The sequence below is a fragment of the Anopheles merus genome, chromosome 2R (assembly GCF_017562075.2).
Source record: "Anopheles merus strain MAF chromosome 2R, AmerM5.1, whole genome shotgun sequence".
Taxonomy (NCBI): Eukaryota; Metazoa; Arthropoda; class Insecta; order Diptera; family Culicidae; genus Anopheles; species Anopheles merus.
Window position 1 is genome coordinate 36,589,509 of NC_054082.1, and position 27,609 is coordinate 36,617,117.

General features: G+C 41.5%; 2 protein-coding genes across 18 annotated transcripts in view; both read right to left on the minus strand.

Moving 5' to 3' along the window:
* Window positions 1-10: 10 nt before the first annotated feature.
* LOC121590345 lies at window positions 11-5,330 on the minus strand. Its single transcript, XM_041909941.1, has 6 exons — window positions 4,307-5,330; window positions 2,625-2,831; window positions 2,011-2,556; window positions 1,421-1,948; window positions 483-1,341; window positions 11-410 (listed from the first exon to the last, which is right to left on the minus strand). Exons 1-6 carry the CDS (start codon window positions 4,445-4,447, stop codon window positions 271-273), a joined length of 2,421 nt encoding a protein of 806 aa, XP_041765875.1. The 5' UTR covers window positions 4,448-5,330; the 3' UTR covers window positions 11-270.
* Window positions 5,331-5,522: 192 nt separating this feature from the next.
* LOC121590341 overlaps window positions 5,523-27,609 on the minus strand; it is a 64,134-nt gene continuing 42,047 nt past the window's right edge. For 10 of the 17 annotated variants that reach the window (XM_041909924.1, XM_041909925.1, XM_041909919.1 and 7 more), the window contains 7 exons: window positions 19,658-19,749; window positions 17,114-17,347; window positions 16,611-17,038; window positions 16,225-16,535; window positions 15,997-16,155; window positions 15,860-15,933; window positions 10,630-13,464 (listed from right to left, as the gene is read on the minus strand). In XM_041909924.1, the coding sequence (XP_041765858.1) occupies window positions 13,023-13,464; window positions 15,860-15,933; window positions 15,997-16,155; window positions 16,225-16,535; window positions 16,611-17,038; window positions 17,114-17,347; window positions 19,658-19,749 (1,740 nt within the window). In that variant the 3' untranslated portion in view covers window positions 10,630-13,022. Of the gene's footprint in view, window positions 9,418-9,835; window positions 10,490-10,629; window positions 13,465-14,610; window positions 14,692-15,859; window positions 15,934-15,996; window positions 16,156-16,224; window positions 16,536-16,610; window positions 17,039-17,113; window positions 17,348-19,657; window positions 19,750-27,609 lie in introns of those variants that run through there. The other 7 variants (XR_006004412.1, XR_006004409.1, XR_006004411.1 and 4 more) reach the window with 6 other exon arrangements.

Consider the following 27,609-nt stretch of genomic DNA (forward strand, 5'->3'; position numbering starts at 1 on the left):
CTTGTCCAAGATTTTTCCGTTACCAATAGAAATGTTCGTTATGTTCATTATCAACATAGGTTTTCGTTGCTAACAATTTATTTCGATTTAAATTATTAACAACAGCATGGCAGAGAAACTTGACTTTTGAAAAGTTAAATAAATAAAAAAAGATATTCGTGGCAGAAACGCCTTAACTTTGAATAGCGGAGAGAATTGATAACCAAAAAATAGAGTTTCACGGTCACTTAAGCTCCATAATTATGTTCGATAGGTTCTCAAGATTACCCTCTAGTACACATCCATCCCGGCACAAAGGCACAGACAGTTGAGATTTACCGCACGTCTGTCGCGGGCCCGCAATTCCAACCAACGCTTTTGATTCGGAACAAACATTTCCGGTGGCAGTGGCGCTTTCTCGTCGGCAGTATCTAGAAAACGAATAGAAAAAACATGCTCATAATAAATCGTCTTTCAAGAAAGATCCCACTGCTTGCACTCACCGTCGGTTTTCTTGCCCGCTTTCGAAGGACTTGGCAGAATGGATATCGTTTCCTCGGGCTTCCGAAGCAGCAGCTTGCCTACTCCTTCGCACATCCGCAGTACCTCGTGATGGGACAGGGTTTCCCGTAACCGTTCATCCAACGCTTCGCAAGCATTGATCCACTCCGCCACACCGTCAAAGTCCTTCAGCAAGTTCAACGCCCCAGCGCTGCTGAATTTCGTTTTCTTCATATAGATATGATCCAACCAAGCCTCGCAGATAATCTTCAGCGTAAGCTTTAGTATTTCAATGTCCTTTGTCGCCTGAATCACGGGCAGATAGATCTGGTTGAAAAAGTACGCCACGTACTCGTTGGCCCGTTCCTGAAGTGCTTCCGTTTGCCAGTGTTTGAAGTACGGGAAGCACAGGGTTAGCGAGGCAAGGCTCGTCGTGCGGCAGACTGCGGCCAGCACATCGATACACTCGGTGCAGGTCGCCTTCAGCTTGATGATGTTTTCCTTTATCTCCGACACAAGCTTCGCCCGTAGCGCAACGCAAACCTGTACCTGCACCTCCAGCGGGTCGTCAGCGGCCAGCTCCGGCACGCGTATGTATTGCAGCTGCTCCAGGCACAGGCCTATGTCGCTGTGGACCACCTTGAAGAACATCATCATGTTCCAGTCGGTACAGAGCGACCGGGCCTTGTTGGCCGCCCAGATGCGCATGGAATGGATGGAATGATCGAGCCGATGCAGAACCGGTATCTGCTCGACCAGTGGCAGCTCGTTGGCAATCGTGCCGATGTCGCAGGTGTTCGATAGCTGCACCAGTTGATAAAGCAGCTCACTCCAAACCTTCCCACAAACTGTTCCTTCCACCTTACAAGACGAAAGACAGATCACACGGATCAGATTATTTATGCTCTTACTGCTTGGTCTGTGCATTCCGTGTACTTACATTCACATTTTTACCACAGAACTCACCCTCCTCGAAGGCATAGTCCACAGGCAGGCTGGAGGACACCACAGCCAAACGGAAATGCTTGTCCCAGATCGTGCTCGTCACATGCACCGTGAGCGTTTCCCCCAGCCCCTTTAAGGTGGACAGTATCGGTTCGGGTGCTTCGTCCGGCTGCAGCAGCGATAGCCAGTCGCGCAGATACTTAGCACAGGCCGCCGGTCTGCAGGCCAACGGCGATGAGCTCCACCACAGCACGACGTGCTCGAGCGATCCGCCAACCTGCGTCCACAGGCCGCGAGTGCCCCGGTTCACCCACTTGATCAGCTCCGATTTCGTAAGCTCTCGCTCGAACGCCGATGGACAGTACTTGATCACCTTCATGATAACGTTGGCCACAAAAATCTCCTCATCAGCAATCAAATTCTCCAGCAAATCCATACCATCCGGTTCGTTCACGAGATAGTTGATGGAATTGTACGCCACCGCTTCGGCGGCCATTGCATCGAAGAAATGTATCGCCGGATCCTGCCCAAAACAAAAGGAATCGATTAATGCTCTGTCCTCATCCATTGATTCCATCCACCTACATTATGCTCCGATTCGTCCGGTTCGCGCGATTCCGGCTTCACAATCGGCGACACGACCACCTTCCGGCCGGGTGTAGCCTTTCCGCGAGAGTGAATTTCCCCGCTAGATATCATGTTCACACTCGCCTTGCGCCTAATGTTCATTTCTTCCTGTATCGGGTCAATGTGCTTCCCGCCCTCGGTTGGTCCCTGCAGATTGGTCGTTAGGGCCCGCAAAATTTCCACACTAGAAGTGTCGGATTCGTTCTCCTCGTTCGTCACGCTCAGCGCCCCCTTGCACGTGGTCAGCAGACAGTTGATCAGTGTACTGCAGCAATCCTCGGCCCGTTGCTTCGTAATGATCTGCAGGATCGTTCCCACGTCGACCTTCTTCGGCGTGGACATCAGCGGGGGGAACGAATTGCTGCAGATTTGCGCATTTGTTTGCGTGCGAGCTTGCGTAGTCTTTTGCGCCAGGATCACACTTTCGTTGTGAAGCGTGCACAGCAACAGTGCTCCATCGACCACAACCTCGGACGTGTAGGTCGCCGCAAGCATGAGCTTGATCTGAACGGGGGAAAGCAAAGGGTTTGTTATCGTCAAATAATTTTACCAATTTAATACAACCATATTACCATCTTGTTGATGATGAAAATGAGCTGCAAGTTGCGCTTACGCAAGTTTTGCCGTATTAGATGTGCCTTCCGGTTCAGCAGAATCTTGAAGAAGCTTCGCTCCACGTTCTTGTCCGCCGATGATGCCGACATTCGTATCAGGCGCGTCTGCACGTGGGCCGACCGCTCGAAGCATTCGCGACTTTGTTGTAGCAACCGTTCGAATTCCTGCGTCCACAAGCGCGATGACGGCGGGAGAGCAGACGAGACGAGAGCATTATAAAAGCAGCAGCTGAATGAATAGCAAGGACAACGACGACGGCGGAAAGGAAGAGTGGGGCTGTGGGGCGCGGTGAATTGAGGAATCATGGCCCCATCCTAGACAGGCCACTTACACCACGTGCCTGTTTCGAAGCGATCGTAAAACGATACGCGCCGTTCCCGGTCGGCTGGGACTGGTGCTTTATGGGGGGAAGGCGGATTTTGCGCACTGAAGCCCGCGCGCTACGGATTGACAGGATTTGGGCTGTGCAAAGGACATTCAGTAGCACCTCCCCCGTGCCGGCTAATGCTGAAGGCGCATTATTTCAATGAACTTAGACCATTGAGACATCCGAGGCCAATCGAAGTTGGGGAAGGTAAACCAGCCGTCCTGTGTCTCTCATGCACAGGTGTATTTGAAAAAAATGCCCGTAACTTCATGATCGATGTAACAATAATTCAATTTCAATCGTTTGCCATAGAGAAGCTAGAGCTAATTTACGTGAGCTAGTTGGGTCAAGGATGTTTGGTGAAAGTTTTGCCCACGAGGATGGTAATTTTTGAGGTGAAAGCTGGTTAGTTGACCTGGTTGGCTCTCGACTCGATTTATTGTATTCTAACAATAAATTAAATTATTCTTCGCATTCACCATAACTTATCGCAGACGGTATGGCATGTCACATTCTATACTGTTAGTAATAGATCCTGCCATTCCCTTTAGTTATCATTCTCCTGCATCTACAAATTCTTCAACATTCCCTAGAGTTCTAAGACAGCAAACCATTTCCAGTTGCTCTATATAAGCATGCAAACGTAGAAACCAGGACAACCGTTGTACCTTTGCCGAGCATTCATTCAAGAATTTGATTTATTGCCTAAACTTCTTCAACCCCATAGCCTCGCTCATTCTGCCCACTAACACCAGCAACGAGTTCGCGCTTTGTGCATTTAATGGTCGTTAGTGTATGTTTGTTTTTCATTTGCACCTTAAACGGCACGCGAACTCCGATGGTCACATTGGGCCCCAACCCCTCCCTCTTCCCTCTCAGAACCCCGCCCCCCCTCCCCCCATTTTGCAATCAACTTCCGATGGTTCTAGCCATCGCTCACGACATCGTCACGGTTCACTTTTGCACTTGATAATAACTCAATATCAAGGTTTTGGTTCGAACCTAAAGGAAATTGAAACGGTTTCCTTCCGATGACGCTCGGAGTTGTGTGTGTGTGTGTGCGTTTTTTTTTCTATCCTTGTGATCGATGATGGCGTAACGTGTACCTCACGGAGCGTTCTAAGCTAAAGGATATTAAACGAGGGTCAATACAACTGTAGAAAATGGAAATATTTCTCTGCCAGCACTATGATACAGCTGATTTTTTCGATTCGTCGGTTCTATCCCTGGTTGGTGATGCTCTCTTGTGGGCGATATCCCGTCGCTACTTACATAGTAATCCGGTAGATCAATATTAATATCCGTGGCAAACTTCTTGCCCAATATCCGCAGCTCCCGTTCCAGCTGGCGCGATTGCTCGAACAGCTTGATCACCTCCTGGTGCTGTTTCGGAAGCCACTTTGAAGTATTCATCCTGGGGCGTATTAAATTACGGTCGGAATGTTGGGGTTGTACTAGAGCTCAAATCATTCCCGTTTGATCACACACTTTTGCGCAAAATTTTTCTTACTCATGGCGCAAATTGATTCACGATTCAAACTTTCTGGTCCACAAGCACCGGCAGAGCGCTGCGGACTCCCGAACACTGCGGCACTCCGAAAAATTAGGTCATAATATTGCGATAATTCACACGCGATCTAGGTGTATCGCCGCCCCGCTAACACCGGAACGATACCGGAAGACACGGATGGGCCTAACAGGCCCGAGCAAGGATGTGCCCGGTTGGCAGCGCGCAACGATCAGCACCGTATGCAACCGACGTTCGAACGGGAACTGAAACTGAAAGTAGGCTGAACGAACGTACCCGACCCGACCGACCCGACCATGATATTGACAACCTTGAATTCTCCGATCTATCTACTACTCGCCCGTCCTCTGGCGCTGTAATGCAACCAAAACCCTCAAACCGACCCTACCGTTGACTCGTTATCGATTAAGCACCGATGCTGATTCTCAACCGTAGTACGTCCGAATGCCGCCGAGCGGATTGCGAACGAAGGCGAAGCGGACACACACACCCTAGACCGGTAGTTCTTGAAGGAGGGTCGACGTGGCATCGCCTCCAGAAAAGTCAAGTTTATTCCTGACAGTCCTCCACTGTTCTACTGCAGCACACAGTAGGTCGTTGAATGGTTGTTAGTTTTTTTTTATTCCTAGCTATGCGTTGTCAGGGAAACTGAGGAAGCACCACCTGATCCGAAGTGGACCTACCCACGCCATCTAATTCGAAGTCTTTCTTACTGTACGGTGCTACAAAACTTTCGCAAATATTCTCCGAGGGAATGGTTCTCAAATAACATAACACACAAGGAAAACACCATTTTCGTGTTTTAAATATTTTAATAATTTATCGATCAATTTTACACAGATCGGTTTTTTTTATCAAATTCCCTCAGTTGTTATCGTCACTGTTTACAGCTCTGTTTGCAAGTTGCTAGAGAAAATGTATGTCATTTACGTTGTGACATGGTTTGTTGTGTTTTTTTTCTTCAATTTTATTATTACGTCTGTTCATGTACATCTACTCATGGTTTAAGTATAAAGGGAAGAGGGATGTGTTGGTAATTGTTGGGACTGTTTATAAATAATACAAGACAACTAAATAAACAAAATCTATATGCAAACAAACAATAGAAATTAGTTTTGTTTTTAAATAAAAAATAAAACAAACAAACAAACAAATAACCTAAATCTGTGAACCGTCCAAACAAATGGACGATTGGTTTGAAATTCAATCTTTCGGTACGATTGCCGTACGACATTACAACACCATGTTTGCTGCACTTTGCTTCTTGTTCATCATCTTACTACTACTTCCGCTGCTACTACACTAAGATCATTTCTCGTGGGTTCTAGCTCCAATGCGCACTGCATTTAAAAACAAAAAAAAAGAACAAAAAACCATAAAGAGACATAACTTATACGTTACACTACTAAAATACTAAACGCTTACATATTAGCCGTCATGTGTTTTTTTTTCTCGTATGATGGCAAGCAGATCTCTTCCGTCAAGAGAGGAAAGATCCCTTTTAGTTTAGCGTTAAACTGATACTACCCTAGAAGTTGTTCATGTTCATTTCATTCTGACATTTGACCGATGACCCTAATCTGGTTTCATTTCTGGTAATTCGCTTTGCACACACCTTAGCAGCTGTTTGCTACGTGTACATTGTAGGGGGTTATTCACAAAATCTAAATAATGATCAGTTCTTTCTATTCCGCAGTTTGTATTCCTTTCCTACATGGGGCTTTTGTTTTTCTTCTCTTTTTCAACTTACTACAGGTGCGACAATGTTTTCTTCTCACAATTCCATTCATGTGTTTCTATATTATTTTCATCTTGGGAGTCTCAAGTCCGCTTTCCAAGCATTTCTGGAGTTTGGTTGTTTCGCTTTTTTCCTCTTTTCTCTCAAACCGGATTCCCTTTTTTCATTGACGCACAGTGTTTGTAAAATATGGTGTCATGTTTAGCTGCGATCACTTACTATACTTTCACAATGCGACTCCATCAGCACTCTAATTCTTGCCTACGATCACCATTCTGAGTATTGAGTTTGATAAGACAGAGAAAATCGGGTTTTTTTTTATAAGTCATGTATCAGCACATATATATCGCGGTTACATTGTTAAGTTACCGCAATAAGCCTTTCTTGTTTGGGGGTGCTGTTCGCTGCAAACTAACGTCTTAAAACCTGTACAATAGTTCATAGGTGCTAAAGACACACCCAAACCTAATGAAAGGTAAGCTCTGCACGCCAATCATAGGAAAGTTGCAACCAAATAGTGCGCTTAAAACAATCCTCTGATCGACAAAACAATGTAACGCAATGCGCAACGTATCCAAACCAAACTTAACAGTGACACACGACGATGTCCACGTCTAATAATCGATTCTGTTTGACCGCAATGGAACCAAACATGGATTATAGTCTGGACGATTGACCAACGATTAAACATGCTAAGCTACACGAATATGGCTCACGTTTTACCGATTCATTATCCGATGCTACTTGGCAAAAGAGGATTACTTAGGTGGAACGGATCGTTCCGGACCACACGATCCGAACGACGCAAAGAGTTTGTTTTAAGAATATTCAGCACACGTACGAATATGCATATATATGGTCAGAGTTAGCGGTTTAAAATTTAGCACGAATATATCTGGACTAGATAGGAGGTTACACAGGTTAATTACATACTAGATATGCGCTTTGTTTTGCTTCCTTTGTTGAATTCCGATTTCGACCTTCTATGTATACGTCTGATGAGAGTTTGATCCATCGATACATTCGTACTTGTTTGTTTGTTTTTTTTTATTTCGCTCCATTTCAACCGTGTTGATCCTCGTTTGAGTTTGTTCACTATTTTGCTGCGTCGTTTTGTCAAATCTATTTACATACAATTCCTCTAGTATTCGATTAAATTACAATTTCCAAGAGGATTCACACAATGCGCAGTTACAGTTGCACCTACCAAAACTCTACCTTAGGTTTCATAAAATACCAACCAATCGGATTTTACTCCCTCTATCGCTTTCTCTCAGTCAGATTCCTCTTTTTCTCTGTACGCGTCAGTAGCTGTGTGTAGCATTACCTTTTACCGGTCATAGTAAGCAAATTGCAATCAATATATTGAACGATTAACACTGATTCTAAAAACATGTCATACGCCTGTTCCGCGAAACAATTAGTATGTTTTGATTATAGAACTAATCTGCCAGGCTCATCGGTATGGGTCGCCTAACGACTTATGGGTTCGTTTACCACTCCGTTGCAGTCCTACAATTACTACACATGGTAACAACACACGATAGACGTCATTGGGAGACAGTGGGAAGAAAACAAAAGGGAAGGGTCCACGATCAATAGGGAATAGGGGAGGATAGGAACGTCGCGTGGATATGCGTAGTGATCACGGATGAAACAATCGGGATGCGCTTAACGTCTATCGGCGCTTCTTCTTATTGCGACGCTTGCGTATATACCGCTCGCGCCAACTTATCCTGAGGCTGATCTTTTCGCTGTCACTGTCGTCACTGTCATCGCTGTTTTTCCTAGGGACAATTTAAACAATTCTCTTTTTAGTGTCCTGTGGTCATAATGGTGACAATGGAGCGTATGAAATTTTTACAGAAACAAAACAGCACAAGGTAGCTCCCGCAAGGAACAATTCATGGAAACACAATGTTCACAAATAATTTTGCATTGATTTCTATTCCAACTTCCGAACCAATGGAAACTGTCCGTGTGAACGCGTTTCCGACTAGTCTCTCTTCCAAAAATCTCTCTCTACATTTGTCTCGCGTTCGCTATGATAATGGATAGTCAACTCGTTAAGATGATACCGATTTGTACAGCTGGCTGGTTCGATGAAAATGATGGTGATCGTGGCAGATCGCGTGTAAACGATCGGTTGATTTCAGTGAGTCCCGTTGGTGAACATGAGTGTAGCACGATGTCGGGATGACGGTTTTAACGTACGATGGGCGTTTGCAGAGGAAGGGATCGATCATGGCAGGGAATGGCGATATTAAATCATGAAAAGCATCAAGCTTACGGTGAACCATACTCCATCTGACAACCCTAGCCCTCTTGATAGGACTGCTATGCTTGCCAAACTATCCTTTGCGTAATCGTGCTGGTGCCAAGGACGGATTTCAACTCTAAAGCCACAGTACCTGATATCTAATTCATCTTTTATCGCGATTCTTATCTCAACTAAGCTTATCTAGCTGGGGTTTTGTGTTAGAAAGAAAAAAGGACATTAGAAAATATCTTAATAAAAGGTCGTGATACATATAATCTTCCCCGCACTTTCTTTCGAGGAGTAACATCTAATACATAACGCTAAAACGTAACGAAACAATTATTTTGGCACCGTTGTAAAGCTTATACAAAAAATAAAATAAAGATTCGGAAGGATAAGCTTATCCTTCGCTCCATCAACTACGAGAATAATGGACTGCTCACAGGGAAAATGAAAGTTTGCGCTAATCATGCACGGTCCCATACGTCGTGCACGGTCTCCCTGTCCGATTCTTACTAGCATTGCAAACGGGAACTAATGCTCCTACCAAATACTAATTGAATATTCTCGAACTATTCAAACTAACTACACATGATGTTGAATACATTGTTGAGAATACACTTATCAAATCCAGCTAAGGTTCGCAACCAGAAGCAATAATTGATGGTTGATTTGTTGAACACATGCGAACCCAAAAACGAGATGTCCTCACTACTTCCTTAATGCTACCCTGCACTGGTTCACTGAGCAGAATTTTGATCGCTCTACTTTAGATTTAGACAATATTTTCTGGCCCTAGCAATTGAAGATGGGTACGTCTGTGCATGCCGGTATGATACGCTCGCTGCTCGTGAAACCTATAAAATGAGCCAAAATGTACAACAGATTGATAACAATGCACAATTGCTGGAGAAGTATGATATGCGCTAGTGGGTTTAATTTTTGTCAAACAAAAAGGAAACACCTGCAACGAGCGTATGAGAAAGCATACAAATCTATTACGAGGGGTTACTGCTGTATAGTGTGAGTTAGGTTTTTGTTTTTTGTTGTGGTAACTATGAATTTTAATCACACCAAACGTTCGTGTATCCTTTCTGTTGAGCTAGAACGATTATTTTTCCTTTGGCATACAACAGCATTCTATTAAGGGTTTGATCCTTTTTTGATGTTGTTGCGTGTACACCTAATGCACGGCACATGAGCTATTGCGGAACAGAATTTATGACGCTTGCATATATCATTAATACAAACATTAAAACACATTGCTTGTTGAAGTAGTTTTCGAAAAATTGATAAACACAATAGATGAGGACAATTTGAGTTTAGAGTTACTGGTAATAGCCAATTGCATTTACAGTGCCAGTTAATATTGCCAACAATGATAGTATTTGTAGTAGTAATAGCAGTAATAGTAGTAATAGTAGCAGCAGCTGTAGTAGTAAGAGTAATAGCAGTTGTAGCATTAGCACTAGCCGGTTGTTACACTGATGAAGATGTTGTTGTCCATCCGCTAGTAGTGGTGGTAGTGCTGAGTGATGCTTTGTAGTGTATCCAATCCCCTTCGACGTTCTTTTCTCTCTTACTCTTTATCACGTTGTGTTGTTTGAATTTTATTAGATTTCTTGCATACGTTTGAATGTGGATCGACTGCTGCGTCGGTTGAAATTCATTGGTGCTCTGTAGCAAATACGGCAAACCGGCAAGTGCAATCACATACACTGTTTCCGATTTGTTTATGTATTGTTTGCATTTGTTTTGTTTTTTTCCTAGAGTCGATTTAATTGTTCCTGAATAGCCCGCTCGGCCCGCTCGAAGTCCTCGGCCGACTCTATTTTTACCGTTTCTCACCATTCGTTCAGTATGCAATCGTCCAATTGGGACTCAAGAATATCAATGTTTGGCTCGTAGTCTTCGTCCTCATCATAAGAACTGTTGCGAGTTCGCGAGGACAAAACGACGAATAAGTTTTGGTTTTGGTTGTTGTAACGTTGATGTGCAATTTTATGGTGTGCAATGGTAGGTGCAGGACGCAGGTTGTCAATTGTTATAGATAGGCGCGTTATTGTTTGGGTAGAGGTTTGGAGTTTGGTTTTTTGTTGTTGTGTTGTTGTTCCATTATTTAAACCGTTTGCGATGTAACGAAAATACCATCAATACGCCACAAACAACACGCGTGAACACATTGCAACACATAGAACAACGGAATCCAGCAATATCAGTATGATTTACGGTTTTCAAGAGATGTTATAGCGAGGAAGAGAGAGAGAAAGAAAAAGAGAAAAGAGATGATATTAATTAGTACATCGACAGCAAAGCTGATTTGCGAGTGTTGGCAGCAAATCGCATATAAGCGTGACAATGACAATGCCTTACTTTATTAGCACCAACTACCAAAGCAAGCAGTTTGAACGCATATATTTTTTAGGTCTAAAGCTAAAGCATTGCATTGTATGATTGGTGCGATACGCAAAATGAGGTTATCATTGTATTGGAAAATTTGGCTGCTCATTAAAAAATGCACCGGGGGTTATATGTTTTTGAAACGATTAATTTCTACATTTGATCAATTCGCTCCTAAGTTGTATGTGTACATTCTCAAACTGAGAGATAAAAGGAAAGCAAAACTAATTGTATTAAAAACATACACACACAAAATAGATTATAAGGGATACCATGCAGTGACGATGGGATGGAACATGTGCATGTCTTAAGACTAACAATTTCTCGTAGTAAAGTTAAAACATTCATAAAAAAAACATAACAAAAACACACAAAACTAGAAAAATTATTTACAATGCATTTTCTCAAAACATATGTACAATTGCTGGGTAGGAAAATAAACTTTTTCAATAAACAAAACCACAACGCTAACAAAACGAAACACAAAATTACACTCGAGAGTGAATGAGAAAGTTACGCGATAGTAAAGACGAATACATTGCGGCGAACAGGAAAAACAAGAAGTTGTACCATGACATTTCTTACATCACCCTGTTTACATCCTTATTCGTTTGTCTAGCACATTTTTAGCACAACATTGCATTAAGCTTTTTACTGATACACTATTTTTGTTCCAATTCTTAGCGCGGACAGAATTTCGTTGATACACACATACACACGATGGTGACACCTATAAGCCAATTGAAAGATACACAAAAAGGTTGTAAAATATTTTCGTTACGCTGTACTTACAGCGTATTGGGCAGTATTTTACACGCTGCTCAGTCGAATAATTGTATACAGTTTTTTATTCCCATTTTCCAATATTTTTACACAAAAATCAAGATATCATACAAAATGAAAGAAAACATAGAGTAGGCTCCCGTAACGATTTGTAATTATTTTGTTAACAGATAAAATTACATTTACAATAGAAAACCGTTTATACGCAAAGACACAAACGACTGAGAATTACACAAATAGAGAAAATAGTGAAACAAAGATGAAAAAATAGAGATTCAAACAGAGATCATTACTCAAACATTAAGACAGGAAATGTGTGGTATACACGGATCAGACGGCGACCTTTCGAATGTACGAGTCTTGGAGCAACTCAAACAACACTAATGCGCGTTTTTTCATATGTAAAACACATCCGATTGGTTTACTTTCTCATATGTTTTCTTCCATTAATGATCCAATGGGTTCGAGAATCTAAAGGCAATTTCAAAACAATGTCTTTTTAAATTTTGAACCTTCAGATTCCAGTGCCGTTTAATCACATTCTAGCAGTAACAATCGGTTCCACACTCACACAAACACACACGACGCATTCGAAAGCGCATAGACACGCAAGACACAGAGAAGAAAAGTAGGTTTAAGGGATTAGGAATATGCATACAACTATGGACATATGAGGGAAATGTGAATCTTAAAAAAATGTCAACTGAACTCAATATTTCTAAACAAATAAACTCCCTTTTCTCTTTTAGTTCGGTAATAATTTATAATTTAAAAAATCACACATGTTTACTGTGCCGTTAAATTGACAAACATTACATATCTCGAAGGTTCTCTGTACAAGGAATCTAGGGAGGAATAACAAAAACATTTTAAATTAACCAGCAGTATAAGCATTACAACAAATAAAAAAACAAAACTGTCGACTTTACTCTAAATGATGTTTACTTTCCAGGAAACGTAAACAAAACCAACCATAAAAGAGATAAATTATTACAGTAACATAACCAATAATGTGCAAGACTTGGAACGGAAAATGTAAACTCTCAACTGTCAATCCAAACGCGCAACTAACAGAAACTCGTCCTAAATTGACTAATCAACTAAAGGTGTAGTGAAGGCTCCACCGGACGGAATCCTCAAAATAGTGGCAGGTAAGGGGGAAGGACAGGAGGGAATATATAAAGACAATACGAAAGTGAAGAAATAAGGAAAGATAGACAGAGAAAAAAGAGAGAAAGAGCGAGGGGAAGAGGAAAGAAAGTGCCGGTCGGTTTATTACTTACACCAGAAATGCGCTATAAAATGTATTAGGATCACTGTCGAGTGCCATCATTTTGCGGCTCGAGTGCATCGATGTTTGTGATGCAGCACCGGTCGACTCTTCCGGTGCACCGTGCACTTTGCGATCGCTGTTGTTTGCATGCGACGTGCCGCTGCTGGAACTGCCGCCGCCGCCGCTGCCGCTGGTAGAGCTTGAAGCGGTGCTGGTGGCCTTGCAACTGCCGCCGCGTTGAGCCGTCGAGCGCGAATAGTGTACGGTCGTAGCCGACACGGACGTGCAATGCACGGTGGTACTACTAACCGTAGAGGTCGTCGTACTGCGCCTGGTACCACCAGTGCCGGTGACACCCGGCTGCAACAAGGATGGCACGGGCAGCCGCATTCTAGCAGTGCCGCCCGCCATGGTCGACAGCACTGGCTGGCCAAAGATGTAGCAATGACTGCTGTGTGTGTAACCCATCAACGATTTTACCCACATGTGACCATAGTGGGCAGACACATCGTTTGGTTCAGATTCAGAAGGGACCCCCAAAAAACATACGGTCCCCATTGGTTATCCATTTTGCCACCAGCATTGGTCAGGTTAGTAGAACGGTACGACACAGATCGTAGATGAAGGATGTTGTTGGAGGATGTGGTGTTTTTTGTTTCATATATATTTGTTTTTTTTTATTTACGAAATTCACATTGCATCACATGGTTGCGGCAAGTTATCGAACAATGGTTATTGGTTTTGTTATTAGGTGAATTTGGAGGAATGTAATGCAATTTAGAGAAAAAAGAAGAAAAACAAGAAATCACTTATTCACTCTGTGAGCTTTGAGAAAATGCATTTCATACCACAAGCACACACATACTCATTCGTCAGGCACGCACAAACACAGCAATGGTAAATGTACACAGTACTCTGGGAGCATTGGGACAAGGATGACAACGTTAACCACACACCCCTTGACTAGCGTTAGTGTATCTCCAAGCTACGCACAATCAGGTTTGGGAAATGTACAATGGTATTTCGATTCTGTATTGGAAGTAGTTTTACCGTTGCTCGAGCGAAGCTGCATCATCTGGGAGTAAGTCAAGCAATCCGATTGTTCTTTTTTATTGATTTATGTAGATATTTTTAGAATAAAAGAGGCATAAACCTTATATGGAAAATGTGTTATTGGATGTGTAAACAATTACGCAAACTAAATCAACTGACCTTGCAAATGTTATTTAATTTGTGATAACTCTTGAAACTAGCAAGAAATTTGATGTAAAAACCTGATTTAATTCAAGGACATGAGGAATGTATTTTTATAGCAAATATCTTAACTAGGCGTAATTTATGCATTATTAAGTGAGAAGATACGTTAACGCTTGATATATTTGATATTTATCCCTAATGAGATATCGAATTCACGTGAGCATCAAGCATCTTTGCGCGGATATATTCAAGCACAAGTTGGCACAGTAAAATGGCTTGTTTAATTTCAAACACAGATGTATGATTAAAAGTCAGAAACCAATTCAGATTAAGGGATTAACAAGTGTTTTGTATGCAGATAAAAATTCGTCGATGCAATTGGCATTTGATTTCTTACCCCTAAATACGTGTGCTACGGTTATAAAACAATTCGTTCTTGTAAATCATCTTCACCTATCTTTATCGGGTCTCTTCCTCCCTTCACCGAACAAAATAAACAGAAAAGTGTACACAAACGAAAACATAAAACCATTGCGTGTATGGTTTAGTAAAATAGATAGGTGGTAGGTGTTTGATGAAATTTGTATTTTTTTGTGTGCGTGTATGTGAACGTTCGTGAAGTCGTGTGCGTGTACAATGTCAGCAAGGTGTTGAGAAAAAATAGTTTTAAGAAAGAGAGAGAGATAAAAAAGAACAAACACAAAACAACAAACAAATATTGAGATAAATAAAAAACTTATTGAATAAATATTGTAAAGAGTACAAAATGCTAACTACTTGTTGGTACAAGGAGGTAGGGTTTCGAAAACAGCTAAGCAGATAACATACATAGATATATTTGGAAACAACAGGAGAAAGAAGAGTAGAAGAAGAAAAATAAGAATATGAAGGAATGTATGATGCTTCGGAACTTTGATTTCGCATCGTTATCCAACACTTTTTGATTAACAGCGAGAAATACAAGTATACCATTTCAGGTGCCTTCTTGCTTCCATTGCATTGAGCTGCAATATTTAATTCTAGATGTTGCGTTGAGATCGATCTACATGAAGTTATTGAGTTTACAAATGTGTAATGCTAATTTAAATGAAAGTTAATACTGCGAAAGCAAAATTATTATTGTATATGAAATTCCCTCATGTTGTAATAAATGATTTAAAAGATATCGATTAATTTTGTGTTTCTTCCAATTTCATTAAGCGGTCTGCGCTTTTTTGAAACAAACAAACTTTGAACTAGAATCTGGAACAGTACACAATGGTTCTGATTCTGAATTTCGTCAAATTGGAATTATACTACAATATCCGAAACGATCCTAGCGTCGGAAAAATGCAAACGGAAAATTGTGAACAAGATATAGATTGAAACATTGATGAATAGATAGAAACGATAGTAAACAGAGCAGAGAGCAAGAATTAGAAGAAGAAGAAGAGAGAGAGAGAGAGAGAGAGAGAGAGAGAGAGAGAGAGAGAGAGAGAACTTGGAAACAGAATTGTAGAACAGATTTATAGACAGAGCAAAGTACAATTCCGTTTCAGACAAGTAACAAGAGCGAAATAGATATGAGACTCAGAGAAAGAAAAAAGCGTCAAGTAAGGTACAGTAAGGAGAAAGTAATGTGTGTGTGTGTTCAATCGTTTAATTACCCTTGCGTATCTCCTCCTTCCTCAGCCACCAACAGTTCATACTCCTGCGCAGCGTATCGATCCCAGTCAGTAAGCTAAAAGGTCAAACACATGTTATTAGATGGCATTTCGACAGAATGTCATCGTGCTATTCTTACATCGTCGTTTTCGCGCTGTGCAAATGGATCACGCTGCTCGTGCTCCATATACTTCTCCAGATTGAAGAACGTGTCGAAGAAAATGGGCGTCATTTTGCATCGCTTTAGGTCGGCCAACGTTACACAGCCAGGAGTTGCTGGTTTTATCATATCAAGCATCTGGAAGCAAACGTTACTCCTTAGCATATCGAACCAACTCCATCCACCACACCCCACACAAACACATACTTGACACAGGCAGTCTTCAAAGGGTAGGGTTTCGATACCGAGCGATTCCATGCGATGCTGTTGCTCCTCGTAGAAGTACTCCAGCTCGTACATCGAGAGGACACCGTCACCGTCCACATCCATACAGCGGAACCAATACTCGATGGCAGTCGGGTGTGACTTATCCTCTTCCGCCAACAGGAACCACACGAAATCGGTGTACGACATTTTCGGACCGTTCGGACCCTGTATCATCGGATTGTTGTTTCCTCGCCGCGGACTTCGTGTTACGCATCCAGAGAAAATTCTCTCGATCATCCGCGATGACAGTGCTGCAATAGATACCCGCATACAAAAAAGGATGACATTTAGTACCTTCCAACAAGATGCGTTTCGATCCTTCATACCGTGATCATTATGTCGGGCCAGATCCTGCTGGTCAATGTAGAGATCATGATCGCGATCCAGCTCCCAAAATTTGCAATAGATGACGTAAAAGTGCTCGTAGCTGAAATACGCCATGATTTGATTGATGTCCTCCTCCTCCTCCAGCAACTGAATCACGTCCAGCAGGTTCGATTTGCGCAGCTCAGTTGTCGTGATCTTGCCCGTCCAGCTGCGGTTCACGTTGTAGAAGATGCGCGCTATCACGGTGTGCACGTAGCGGGAGTGAAACTCTGCTGCCTCCTTCAGGAATGCCAGCCCCGGGTGCGTATCGACGACATCCTGTATCAGTGGGGCAAAGTCCTCGGGCAAAATGTACGGTCGCGTGCGATCCCCGCGGGACATTATGAAGACAAACCGGGATGCAGCATCGTGGCAGAATGATGTCATTCTAAAACGAGAATGTGCATTTAATAACCACCATTGCAAAATATGCAGTTCACTAATCGCTGCGTGCTGCTCTTACTGTCGCCAGAAGTGCAGGAATTTGTCACCATCAACGGCACCGTTCGGGGTGAGCTGCGTGCACATGAAGAGCGGCAGGCGCCAGTACTGTGGCACCTGGCACATCTGTACGATCACCTGGAAGTTGTCCCGCGTGCACTCGTAGTTTGGCAGCTTGTCGAAAACCTGCTCCAATCGCTGCATTGTAGTTTCCGTCGTGATCGTTGGCGGCGGTTTGCCATTGGGGAAATGGAATCTGCGAAAGGAAAGCGGAGGACGGAAATAACGTTTAGTAATGGTAATGGCGATGTAACACATGGCGTCAGGATGTATCTGCTAAAGTCGCATTTACTGCCGCCACCAGACACATCGAAAGACTGTCGCACTGTAATTGCATTGGGAGCCGTGCCAAAATGACAGCCAACTACCACACTAAGAAAAAAACAACGATTCATTCACAAACCATCACGACCTCACGACGAATTTGTCAAGGAAAATGTCTGTGTGTATGAAAGATTTAGTTTAGAAAAAAATGCATTTCTTTTCCGTTATTGTCTATTTCGAATACACATGGATTGTAGATTGACAGCAAATAAATTCATTTTCGTCTACAAAAAAGATACACACCATCACAAAAAGAAAACATCAAACGATAACACACTCATAAAGCGTGAAGTGTGAATAATCATTGAAAATGCAGACACTCTCAAAGCGCTTGTTTGGCACATGTCGAGATCAACCGCGTTGATCTTTCCCCGTACAAAGCGGCGGTCAATACCGCGACGACGATGCGCCGCGACAATAACCCACAACAGTACACTCTACGCCACTAACATCGCGTACTAACATCGCTTCTACTGCTGTTGGCTGCTCTCTCGCTCGCTTAAAATGATGCTTAATGATGCTTAATTTGGAACGCAAAGGGTCCCATTGTTGGCTCGTAAAATTTTTCCTCAGCCCGACAACAATGGCGCGACAGCATAGTTACACCGACCGAAACCCCGGCAATGTGTACACATTGTGAAGCGAGTAGGAAAAAAGAAAGTTCCGCCTCAATAGCATTGATGCCCAAAATATCCAATTCAATAACGGATGAGTGAGCCGCTTTGCTGTGAACCAAACTGAAGTACAAAGCAACACGACGAATGTTTCGCCGTGCGTAACTGCTTAAGTAATTGCTTCGTTAGAAGCTAGTGCAAACAAATGGAAATTGTGAGATGAAGTATAGAATTGCTGTACATTAAATTTAAATGTTAACTAACAGTCTTCGAAGCAGAACAGAATCCGTTCAACTGCGGCTGTCATTCAAGACTAAAATGGCCTCTTCTTTAACCAATCGCAAACCCCTCGAATACGGATGGCAAATTCAAAACATACGTAGGTACCGTCGATCATATCAAATTGCGTCTCGATGCGTCAACAGGTGTCCTGCCAAAGATACGAATACACATTTGAATGACACATTGAAAAAAAAATGTTGTCCCAAAAAGTTCTGGAGAAGCAGCAATCAAGGCAAAACATACAACAACAACAAAACAACGTTTGGATCATTGAATTACAGCAATACGTTTCTCAAAAGCTCGTATTACTGGGAACGACGTACCAAAAAAAAAACATTGAAAGCTGCTATGCTAAAGGCATGCGTTTGTTTGTTTGTTTGTTTTTTTCTTTTTGACTCGTACAGAATTTCATTCTTAACGCTAGAAGCAATAGAAGTAAGGTGGTACACGTACACCCCACGAAATAAGAAGAGCTATTTACATTCACCAAGCGGTCAGTGCGCGACAGGCTAAGTCACGGTCAGCCACTCACCAAAAATAATTAAAAGAAGAAAGTAACCACCCTGCCCTCCTTATATCTCTCCCTGCTGCCGAGAGAGAGAGAAATAATTTCAAACACAAGGTGGTCGGACAGAACAATCCGCGCAGCATTTTCCCTCCTTCGTCGTGCGTGTTTTTAAACATTCATTTTTTGCTTGATGGGACAGTGTACTTCATCATTCGGTGCGTTTGCACTAGACAGCCATCGTCATTCGCAGTTGGTGAACGGAATGTCCCCCGCCGTCAGAGCAATTGCGTTGGCGATGTCAGTGATTGACATTTTTTGTTTCTTTCTTTACTTCAAATTATCTCTCTTTCGCTTAGCGCCACTGGGTACCAGCAGCTACTTGCAGATACTTATCAGAATATATCTTATGTGGGCCTTTCGACGATAGGTTCAAGTACGGTTAAACGGATGAGCATGCTCACCGCCATCATGTGTAAGCAAGAACCGCTGCACACGGATACGGTTTGTATTCGCTTGAGACACGTTTGTTGTGTCTTCTTAATGTTGTTAATCTTAGCTTTTTATGCAAATAAAGGTAGTGTGTAGGTGTAGCACTCGAAAGCATCCATACAAGTTACCATGCTTCGATGCTGACACGCCACCACCACTCACACCATACTCGCGTATATGCAATAAAAAGTCGCGACAATTCTTTGAAGAAAAAAACCCATACGCAGCATCGAACGCCGAAAGATCAACAACGAATAGGGGATAAGAAACACTGGGGTAAGATACTTACTGCGGGATGTAGGGGGCTTTGGTCGAGTTTTTCAAATGTCGCTGCAGCGTTGTGTGGATGTTTGGTGGAATCAGCCGGTTGACAGGTTTTGACTGTGAAGTAAACGGTGGAGAAGAAAAGAAAGATATCAGTAACCAGGAAACACGTACTTTTCGTCACCCGAACCGACGTGAGTGTGTGTGTGCATTTTTTGCTGAGTGGGAGTGAATCAGAGAGAAAAAAGCTAGGGAAACCAAACCGCGATAAGTTCCACCCGAACAAGGATTCAATTAGTCGGTTCGGTCGGCTGAGAACGACAACAGTGATTTGGGATGAGGGGTTGTCACCAGCTCAAACGCGTCCGAAAGGCGCCACCCGCCAAACTTAAACGGAAAACACACAAGATAAACCAAATAGCGACGCCCGTAGAGAGAAGAGCGACGAACCAAGAAGGTCGTAATTGACATCAAATATGACGCGATCGCGACGCTGAGTTTACCTTTTCAAAACACAATCATTCAAATGAAGAGTGGCGTGTTGCTTGATAGAGGGCAACGTCTCTTTGCAGTTATTTAAAGCACAAACAAAGATAGGTATCATACAGACACGCTACTAAACACGGTTTTTAGCACATTCAAACATTTTTATACCCATAATCGTAAGAAAAAAAATCAATTTTCATTAACACACTTTTGCGGGGATCTCAATTTTTTCCGCTACTTATCAACCACGGTACATTTCGTGGGTGGTCTTTTGCGCAATCCATCACCATACGTCAGGTCCGTCCGCCTGTAGATCGGTTGCTTTAAATGGATAACATTACAAAATACCGTACAACGCATGTGGTTGCAAAAGAAAACTCAATTTCCTCCCATTTGGGACCGGTACATCTGTTGGTTGGAGAGTTTAAGGGTGGGTAACACGCATTTGAGTAAAACTGTTCCATCGCGGTCTGCGCAAACTAGTCGACTGAGTGTGTGAGAAGGTTGGTTAGGTTTCTATTCGTTCACCATTTGGGCACTACATTTGACGTGGATCTATTTACTGATGTTAGCATCATTGCTATCAATTTCGTTCGATTATTCTATTGATGCCATAAAGACAGATTTTGCCAAATTATAGGGTGACATCGTGGAATTGATACACTTATTCGAGAGTCCCTATATAGTGTTTTCTCTCACTAAACTTCAGTATTCAAGTAAACTATAATGGCTTCAAATCTCGAACAAGCCATTTTTTGCATTTGCAAGATTCGACAATCATTTTTGATTAGGCAGAAACTGTCCCATCTTAATTTAAGTCGATTATTCGTCTGTCACTCGACACGTCGACACTCCAAAGAAACAAAATTATTTCTTTTACACGGTGTGAAATATCTCAACTCAACTGAGCAATTTTTGTTCGTTTCTTCCATTTAGAGCTATAAATTTTCAACAGCAAATGAAAAACGAACTGTTCCAAAAAACATAAAGATTGGCGATTTTATAAATGTTTCCTTCATTGCACATGGATCGTCAACATGTATCAAAATACAAACATTTAAAGAGGTTATACAGTGCTAAGCAGGAATACAGTATTTGTAGAGCTAATTTTTGAAACTTTTCTAGTATTTTCAATGTCTAAAATATTAATATTGACTGAAAATCGAACCCTTTTTAACCAATAAACTCAACAAATAATAGACGAGTCAATCGATTAAACAGATGAAACTGGCGAGTCAAACGAATCGCCTAACCAAAAAACAAGTTTCTGAACTACATCGACAACCATAGCAATCAAATAACAATAAATCAATAATCATTTTACAAAGACATTTAACCTTCATCCAAACAATCGAATTATAGCCTCAACATAGAAAAATGTTGTCCCTTACAGCAGCATATCCTGTTTTCCAGAACACAACTCCCATCCGGACAACTTGCAAGCTTCCAAAACATAAAATCTGCAACTGAAAACTAACATTCGTCAAATGCAGAACAAACCCCGCCGCCTGTCCGTGTCGATCATGCGTATCGAACCATAAACCGTATATATACGAGCATGAATTGACGTCCCCGGAGGGTCGGTACTGTATGCACCAAACCCAAGAGGAGCCCAGCACTAAACATAAACAGCACGTTCGGAAGACCCATCAAGCGAACAGGGCAAGCTCGTGTGAGGATCATTTGCATACTTCGAATCGAAATTCCTGCTAAAAAAAAGGAAAATAACAAACCAAACCAAGCGGCAACACATTCACGACTAAAACCAGAAGTTCGACAAACGGTTCGATGGACTTTCGGCATGGTTGAATTAACGAACAGAGTGTGTTTCTTCTAAGCGCATATTTGTGGAGATGGATGGGTATCAATTTGTCGCTCTCGGGTCGGTTATGATTATGATCGCTAAGGTTGTTTATTATGCAGGTCTTTTCGCTGGTAGTTCCTATTGCAGACAAGCTTTTTAAATTAAAGAAACCTGGTGGTACTAAACAAAGCTAGTTAAAGCAAGCGGAACCGAATGATAGCTGACGGCTGAACACACTCGCATAAGTCACATTTTAAATGCACCTGAAGTTGTAGCTGGCAGGTTTTTCCCGCCCTCGGTCAAGACCCAGCAAGGCTTGAAAAGACATTCAAATTGTATTTAAACGTATAAAAATACACCACCGAGTTGCGTGGTGGTGGTGGTTGCGCACACATAAAAACGGCACCCCGCACATCATTCGTGCAGAACGCCCACTTCCTTTCGCCGTTGACGCGTAGCGCGTGACGTAACGAGGAAAACATACTGAGCATTAAATGTACGCACACACACACAGGCACAAACCAAAATAAAGGTATGCCGCCCATCGGTTGTTCAGGGTGGCGGCACCACACCAGTTGGTCTTGTGATGGATCGCTTTCTACGCATTATCAACTCGTTACCCATGCGCAACAACATTAACCAAAAAAAAAAAACAATGTATCTCACATTCTTAAAGAGTGAACGATACTATAACAAACAATTCGATCTGTAATGCACAATGCCTTTCAGCTGTTTGCTTTTTCACTCCCCCGTGTGGAATGTTTATACCCTTCTGAATTTTTTAAACTATCCGCACCGTGTTTCGGATTACTCCCCGAAACGCAAGCAAACATGTGGGTGATGGTAGCTTGCGTATTCTCCAGCTGGCAGTTGCGTTGGCTGATATTTCGGTGTCACCCTGCTAATAAAATTTGCCTTCACTCGACCGCCAGATGATGACAGTATCTTTCCAAACGATCAAATCCGCTGCAGAGAAGCTAACCCGAATGTAAAACCTGTCATTTTGTTTTATTTGATCACGTTAACTCTTTCTTCCGAGCATCCGTCGAGCAGAAGATTAGAAGAGTTTGTGCAACACACGCTACTCTGGGGCTACGATATAAATCAAATTCTTGGAAATATTCGAACATTACGATTGGACTACGCTCAAAATAGAAGTGCTAAAAACGGTAGCCCTGTACCACCTTTTCCACAAAGGCTTGCATGATGAGCTAGCCATAGAACGTTGATCGCCATTTCCGTTCAACAAACTTTTCAGATAAAAAATAAAAAGCCCTTAATAAAAAATGAATAAAAATGGAGATTCTTTCTTCCCAGAGCAACTTTTAATACCTGCAGCAAGTACACAAATCAAAGCAGGATTATCTATCACAGCTCGAAAAACAAGTCAAAGCAAAGCCCTAATGTATTTTTGCCCCGTTTGTTTGCAATGGAATCTTCCTCTCTATCTATCTTTCTCTGGATATTGAACTTATCTTTGATAAACTACAAAGTTTAAAACAAATAATTAAACACAAACGACACCTAGAGCTAGCTTGTGCAGGTTTGTGACTTACCCCTGCCACATAACAACCATTCTTCTTCCGTCGCACTCCTCCATATTAACGCAATTCGCACGAACCATCGTAAAAATATTTGAAAATTCATTAGTCATACCAATTTTGTGCTAACCGCGCCTAACCTATTACTGCATTGGCCAATGGCTAATATATCAATACAATAGTAAAACATTCCCACCCACGATTGTGTTAATGAGTCCTACCTACTACACCGCACGATCATTACCGGTGGCAATAAAATTTACCCTTCCATTACCCCCTCACTGGAGTCAGCAGTAGCCGAATGGAGCATAAAACAATTAATACCGATAATTTATATCCCACAACAACAATACGATGTACTATTATTATTCGATTTAATCTCACGATCATCACCAGATTTGCCTCGTGTTTTGCGCTACTGCCCATAACGACACACATACGAGACACACAGTAGTACCGCCAACAATTACTCTACCGGTAGGTACGGTCAGCATATGTTCTTACCTTCGCGGTTCCTTGTATTGAGCAGTAGAGCATTCAGTACCAGCCGGTATGGCTAGTTTCACGATGAAGGTACCAAACAACAATTTTCACACAGTGCACCCTCTCTAATAGAAGCGATGTAAAAACAGCGACAAACACGAGAAACTCGCCACCAGTCACGAGTTGCAGTTGTAGTGGTAGTAGTAGAGGCAGTTTGGGGCTATAAATACTACCGATACCGATACTAGTATAAACCACCCTCTTCTTAGGTGTCCCATACACGTTAACAGTCCGATTATTGAGCAGAGCTGCTTTTAATAGTGAAACAACTAAAGATTAATATTTTAGAGATTATAACTAACTTTATTTATTAACTTTTATTTCCCGCTACATTAATTTAACCGCCACTCTAAACACACCCGAACTACACGCAAGCCGTCACCGAAGTCCCGCTTCTCTCCGCCATCGCTTCTGTCTCCATTCTCCGATCTCTCTTCGCCGTTCACGATCTCTCTCTCCAATCGATCTGTGCCGATCGCTCTCACTTCATTATCAGCACCCGAGTCGCATTTACACGTTACGCGAATCGTAGCGACCAAGGTCGCTGCATGTCCTTTTACTTTTTTTTTTTAACGAAAATTGTTTTGCAAGAAAACTATATAGTACGATTTGTTTTGCAAGCAATTTCTTATCGTTATCTCGTGATCTATATGTGTCTTATGATAGATCTAGGCCGTCAGAAGGGACTTCCGTCAGAACGCTCCTTGTGCTGGGCTGTCGTTTTCATCGCTCTTTTTGCTGCTGCGTTCACGTGCGAACAACGTAACATACGTGTAAAGTCCGTCCGCGTGACTTAATAATTCATTGGCCTTCTATATTTTAGGTGCATAATTCTGACTATAAGCTGCCTTCTTGGACTGGGAACTGGGGGAGCAAAGTTATCATTCAACCATCATTCAACCGTCTTAGCTCAACCTCACCAGCTCAACCCGTATAGAGTTTGTTTCCTGTGCTAGTGGTGTGTGCTACGTTTTTTTTTTCTTCAACTCGATATCTCGTTTGTGCCTGTGTCTGTTTAATGCTGCTTCCATCGATACGTGCTTGTGTGGATATGCCGTGTGGATATTTGTGGCTATATGCTACTGTTGCTTAGGGAACTAGTTAGGGATAATCTTTTTTTTTTTTTTTTTTTTTTTTTTTTTTTTTTTTTTTTTTTTTTTTTTTTTTAATAATCCTTATTTCTTAAATGTACATAATCACTTAAAGCTATAAATGAAATCTAAACTAACTATATCTTGGCTCTATCCTGCAGCTAAATAATAATTTCCTAAAATTCAAACCCCGTATTCTGTATCTAAATCCTAATCTAACCTATGACCCTTGTCTATCCTACTTCTACTTCTACTTTTTTTTTTTTTTTTTTTTTTTTTTTTTGGTAACTAAGCTTTTTCTACCAAGACTATCCTACAATTTATGTTTTCCTTGATTTCAAATCCCTAAACTACTAATTCTAATGTTTCTAAATCCTAATCTGAATATAAGAATCTTCCTTATCCTATTTCTACTCTTTTTGTTTTCCCATTTTCATTTTATGAATTAAATTTTTTAATCTGTTGTTGTGTACTTTCTCTAATTTTTTCCCATTCCTTACTATACATGTTTGGTCGCTCGGTATTTCAACCACTTCGTATGGTCCTCTCCACAGCCCTTGCAACTTTTGCCCTACTCCTATTTGGTTATTTCTGACGAGTACCATCTCTCCCCACATAGGTTGCCATTCTATTGCGTTCTGATCGTATATTAATTTACGCTTCTCTTTTGACTTTATCAAATTTTCTCTCGCTATGAAATGTGTCTCTGCAATATTTCTTATTAACTCTTCAGAATAATCCGAGTACATCCTTCTCCTATCAATTTGTTTGTATATGGAAGTTGGTAACCTAGCTTTCCTACCAAAAACTAATTCATAGGGAGTATAACCAGTCGACGAATTAATACATGTATTGTATTGTAGGGAAAAATATGGTAAAACTTCGTCCCACACCTTATAGTTTTTACCGACGAACTGTCTTAAGTATATCTTAAGCTCCCTGTTAGCTCTTTCGACTATGTTACCTTGCGGATGGTATGCTGACGTGTTGATTTTTTTAATTTTTAATAATTTACAAGCTTCCTTCATAATCGCACTCATGAAGTTTGTTCCCTGATCAGTAACGAGTTCCACAGGAGCGCCAACAAGACAGATGACATGTTCCACAAATGCTTTAGCTACAGTTGTTGCTTCTTGATTTGCTATTGGTGTAACTATCAAATATCTTGTGAGATCATCTTGTATTACCAATCCGTACTTATTCCCCCTCTCTGATTCTGGTAGTACTACAATATCCATGTACAACTTTTCAAAAGGAAAAGTTGATGTAGTAGTAATCTGCATAGGAATTTTGTTGTATCTACCAATCTTATTTAATTGACAAGATTTGCAACTTTTTACGTAGCCCTCAATATTCCTATCCATACCAGCCCAGAAGAATAACTCCTTTATCCTTTTTTTCATTCTTTTAACACCCACGTGTCCTCCTACCGGAGAGTCATGAAATTCTTTAAGCACTGTATCTACTTCATGTTTTTCAATCTGAATTCGCTCTGTTCCCGGGTTATAATTTTGAAATTTTGATTTAAGTGTTTGTTTGTTTTTCTCCAACTTTTCTGTCCTCTTTAGTTCTTCAGTGCTTGTTTCTTTTTGTACATCTAATTTTAATAATTGTTGCCAGTGATCTTCATGTTCAGGGATGTTATTATTTTCTTCCACTTTTTCTTTTTGTTTCTTACCTTGATTAGGATTCATAAGAAGTTTCTTTTGTTGGCGTGTGAACACAGCTACCGTATTGTTTTCTTCCTCTTTTTGATTTTCACTCGACTTTAGCTCTGGAAGCCGAGATAAAAAATCGGCAACCACGTTCTCTTTCCCTTTCTTATATCGTATTTCACATTCCAATCCTTGCAAGCGCAACCTAAGTCGAGATAAAATCGGCGAGTTTTCTCTAAGGCGCCATATAGAGACTAGGGGCCTATGATCGGAATATACGATAAATTTGTTTCCATATATATAATGTTTAAAGTGTTCCACCGCCCATACTATAGCTAATAGTTCCTTTTCAATAGGGTGATACCGTTTTTCGGCTCCAACCAAGGATCTACTGGCATAAGCGATCGGACATTCTACTGTTTTTTCGTTCGATAATACTGCTCCAAGAGCATAATCGCTAGCATCTGTTGTAATTACAAAACAATCTTCAAAATTTGGTCGCACTAGAATTGGTTCAGAGATAAGTAGGTTTTTTAACGTTTTAAATGCTTCATCGCAATTTTTATCCCAAATGAATTCAGCATTTTTCTTTAAAAGCTCATGCAAAGGCTTTCTAATATCAGAAACGTTTGGTATAAATTTACCATAAAAATTTATCATTCCTAAAAACGATCGTACTTCCTTCAAGGTTTTTGGTGTATGCATGTCTAAAATTGTTTTCACATTTGCTTGTGTTGGTTTAATACCTGTTTCCTTGATAGTGTGGCCTAAATATGTTATTTCTTTGTGGAGTAATTTGCATTTTGACGGTTCTATTTTGAGATTGTGATTTCTTAAAGCATTAAACACTTTTAGTA

Bases quoted from the DNA above. Each gene is read 5' to 3' on its own strand.
- LOC121590345 (XM_041909941.1), bottom strand. From the start codon at position 4,447: ATGAATACTTCAAAGTGGCTTCCGAAACAGCACCAGGAGGTGATCAAG. The intron at 1,949-2,010 runs GTAGGTGGATGG...TGTTTTGGGCAG, and splicing joins CGGACGAATCGGAGCATAAT to GATCCGGCGATACATTTCTT. The intron at 411-482 runs GTGAGTGCAAGC...TTCGTTTTCTAG, and splicing joins AGCGGGCAAGAAAACCGACG to ATACTGCCGACGAGAAAGCG.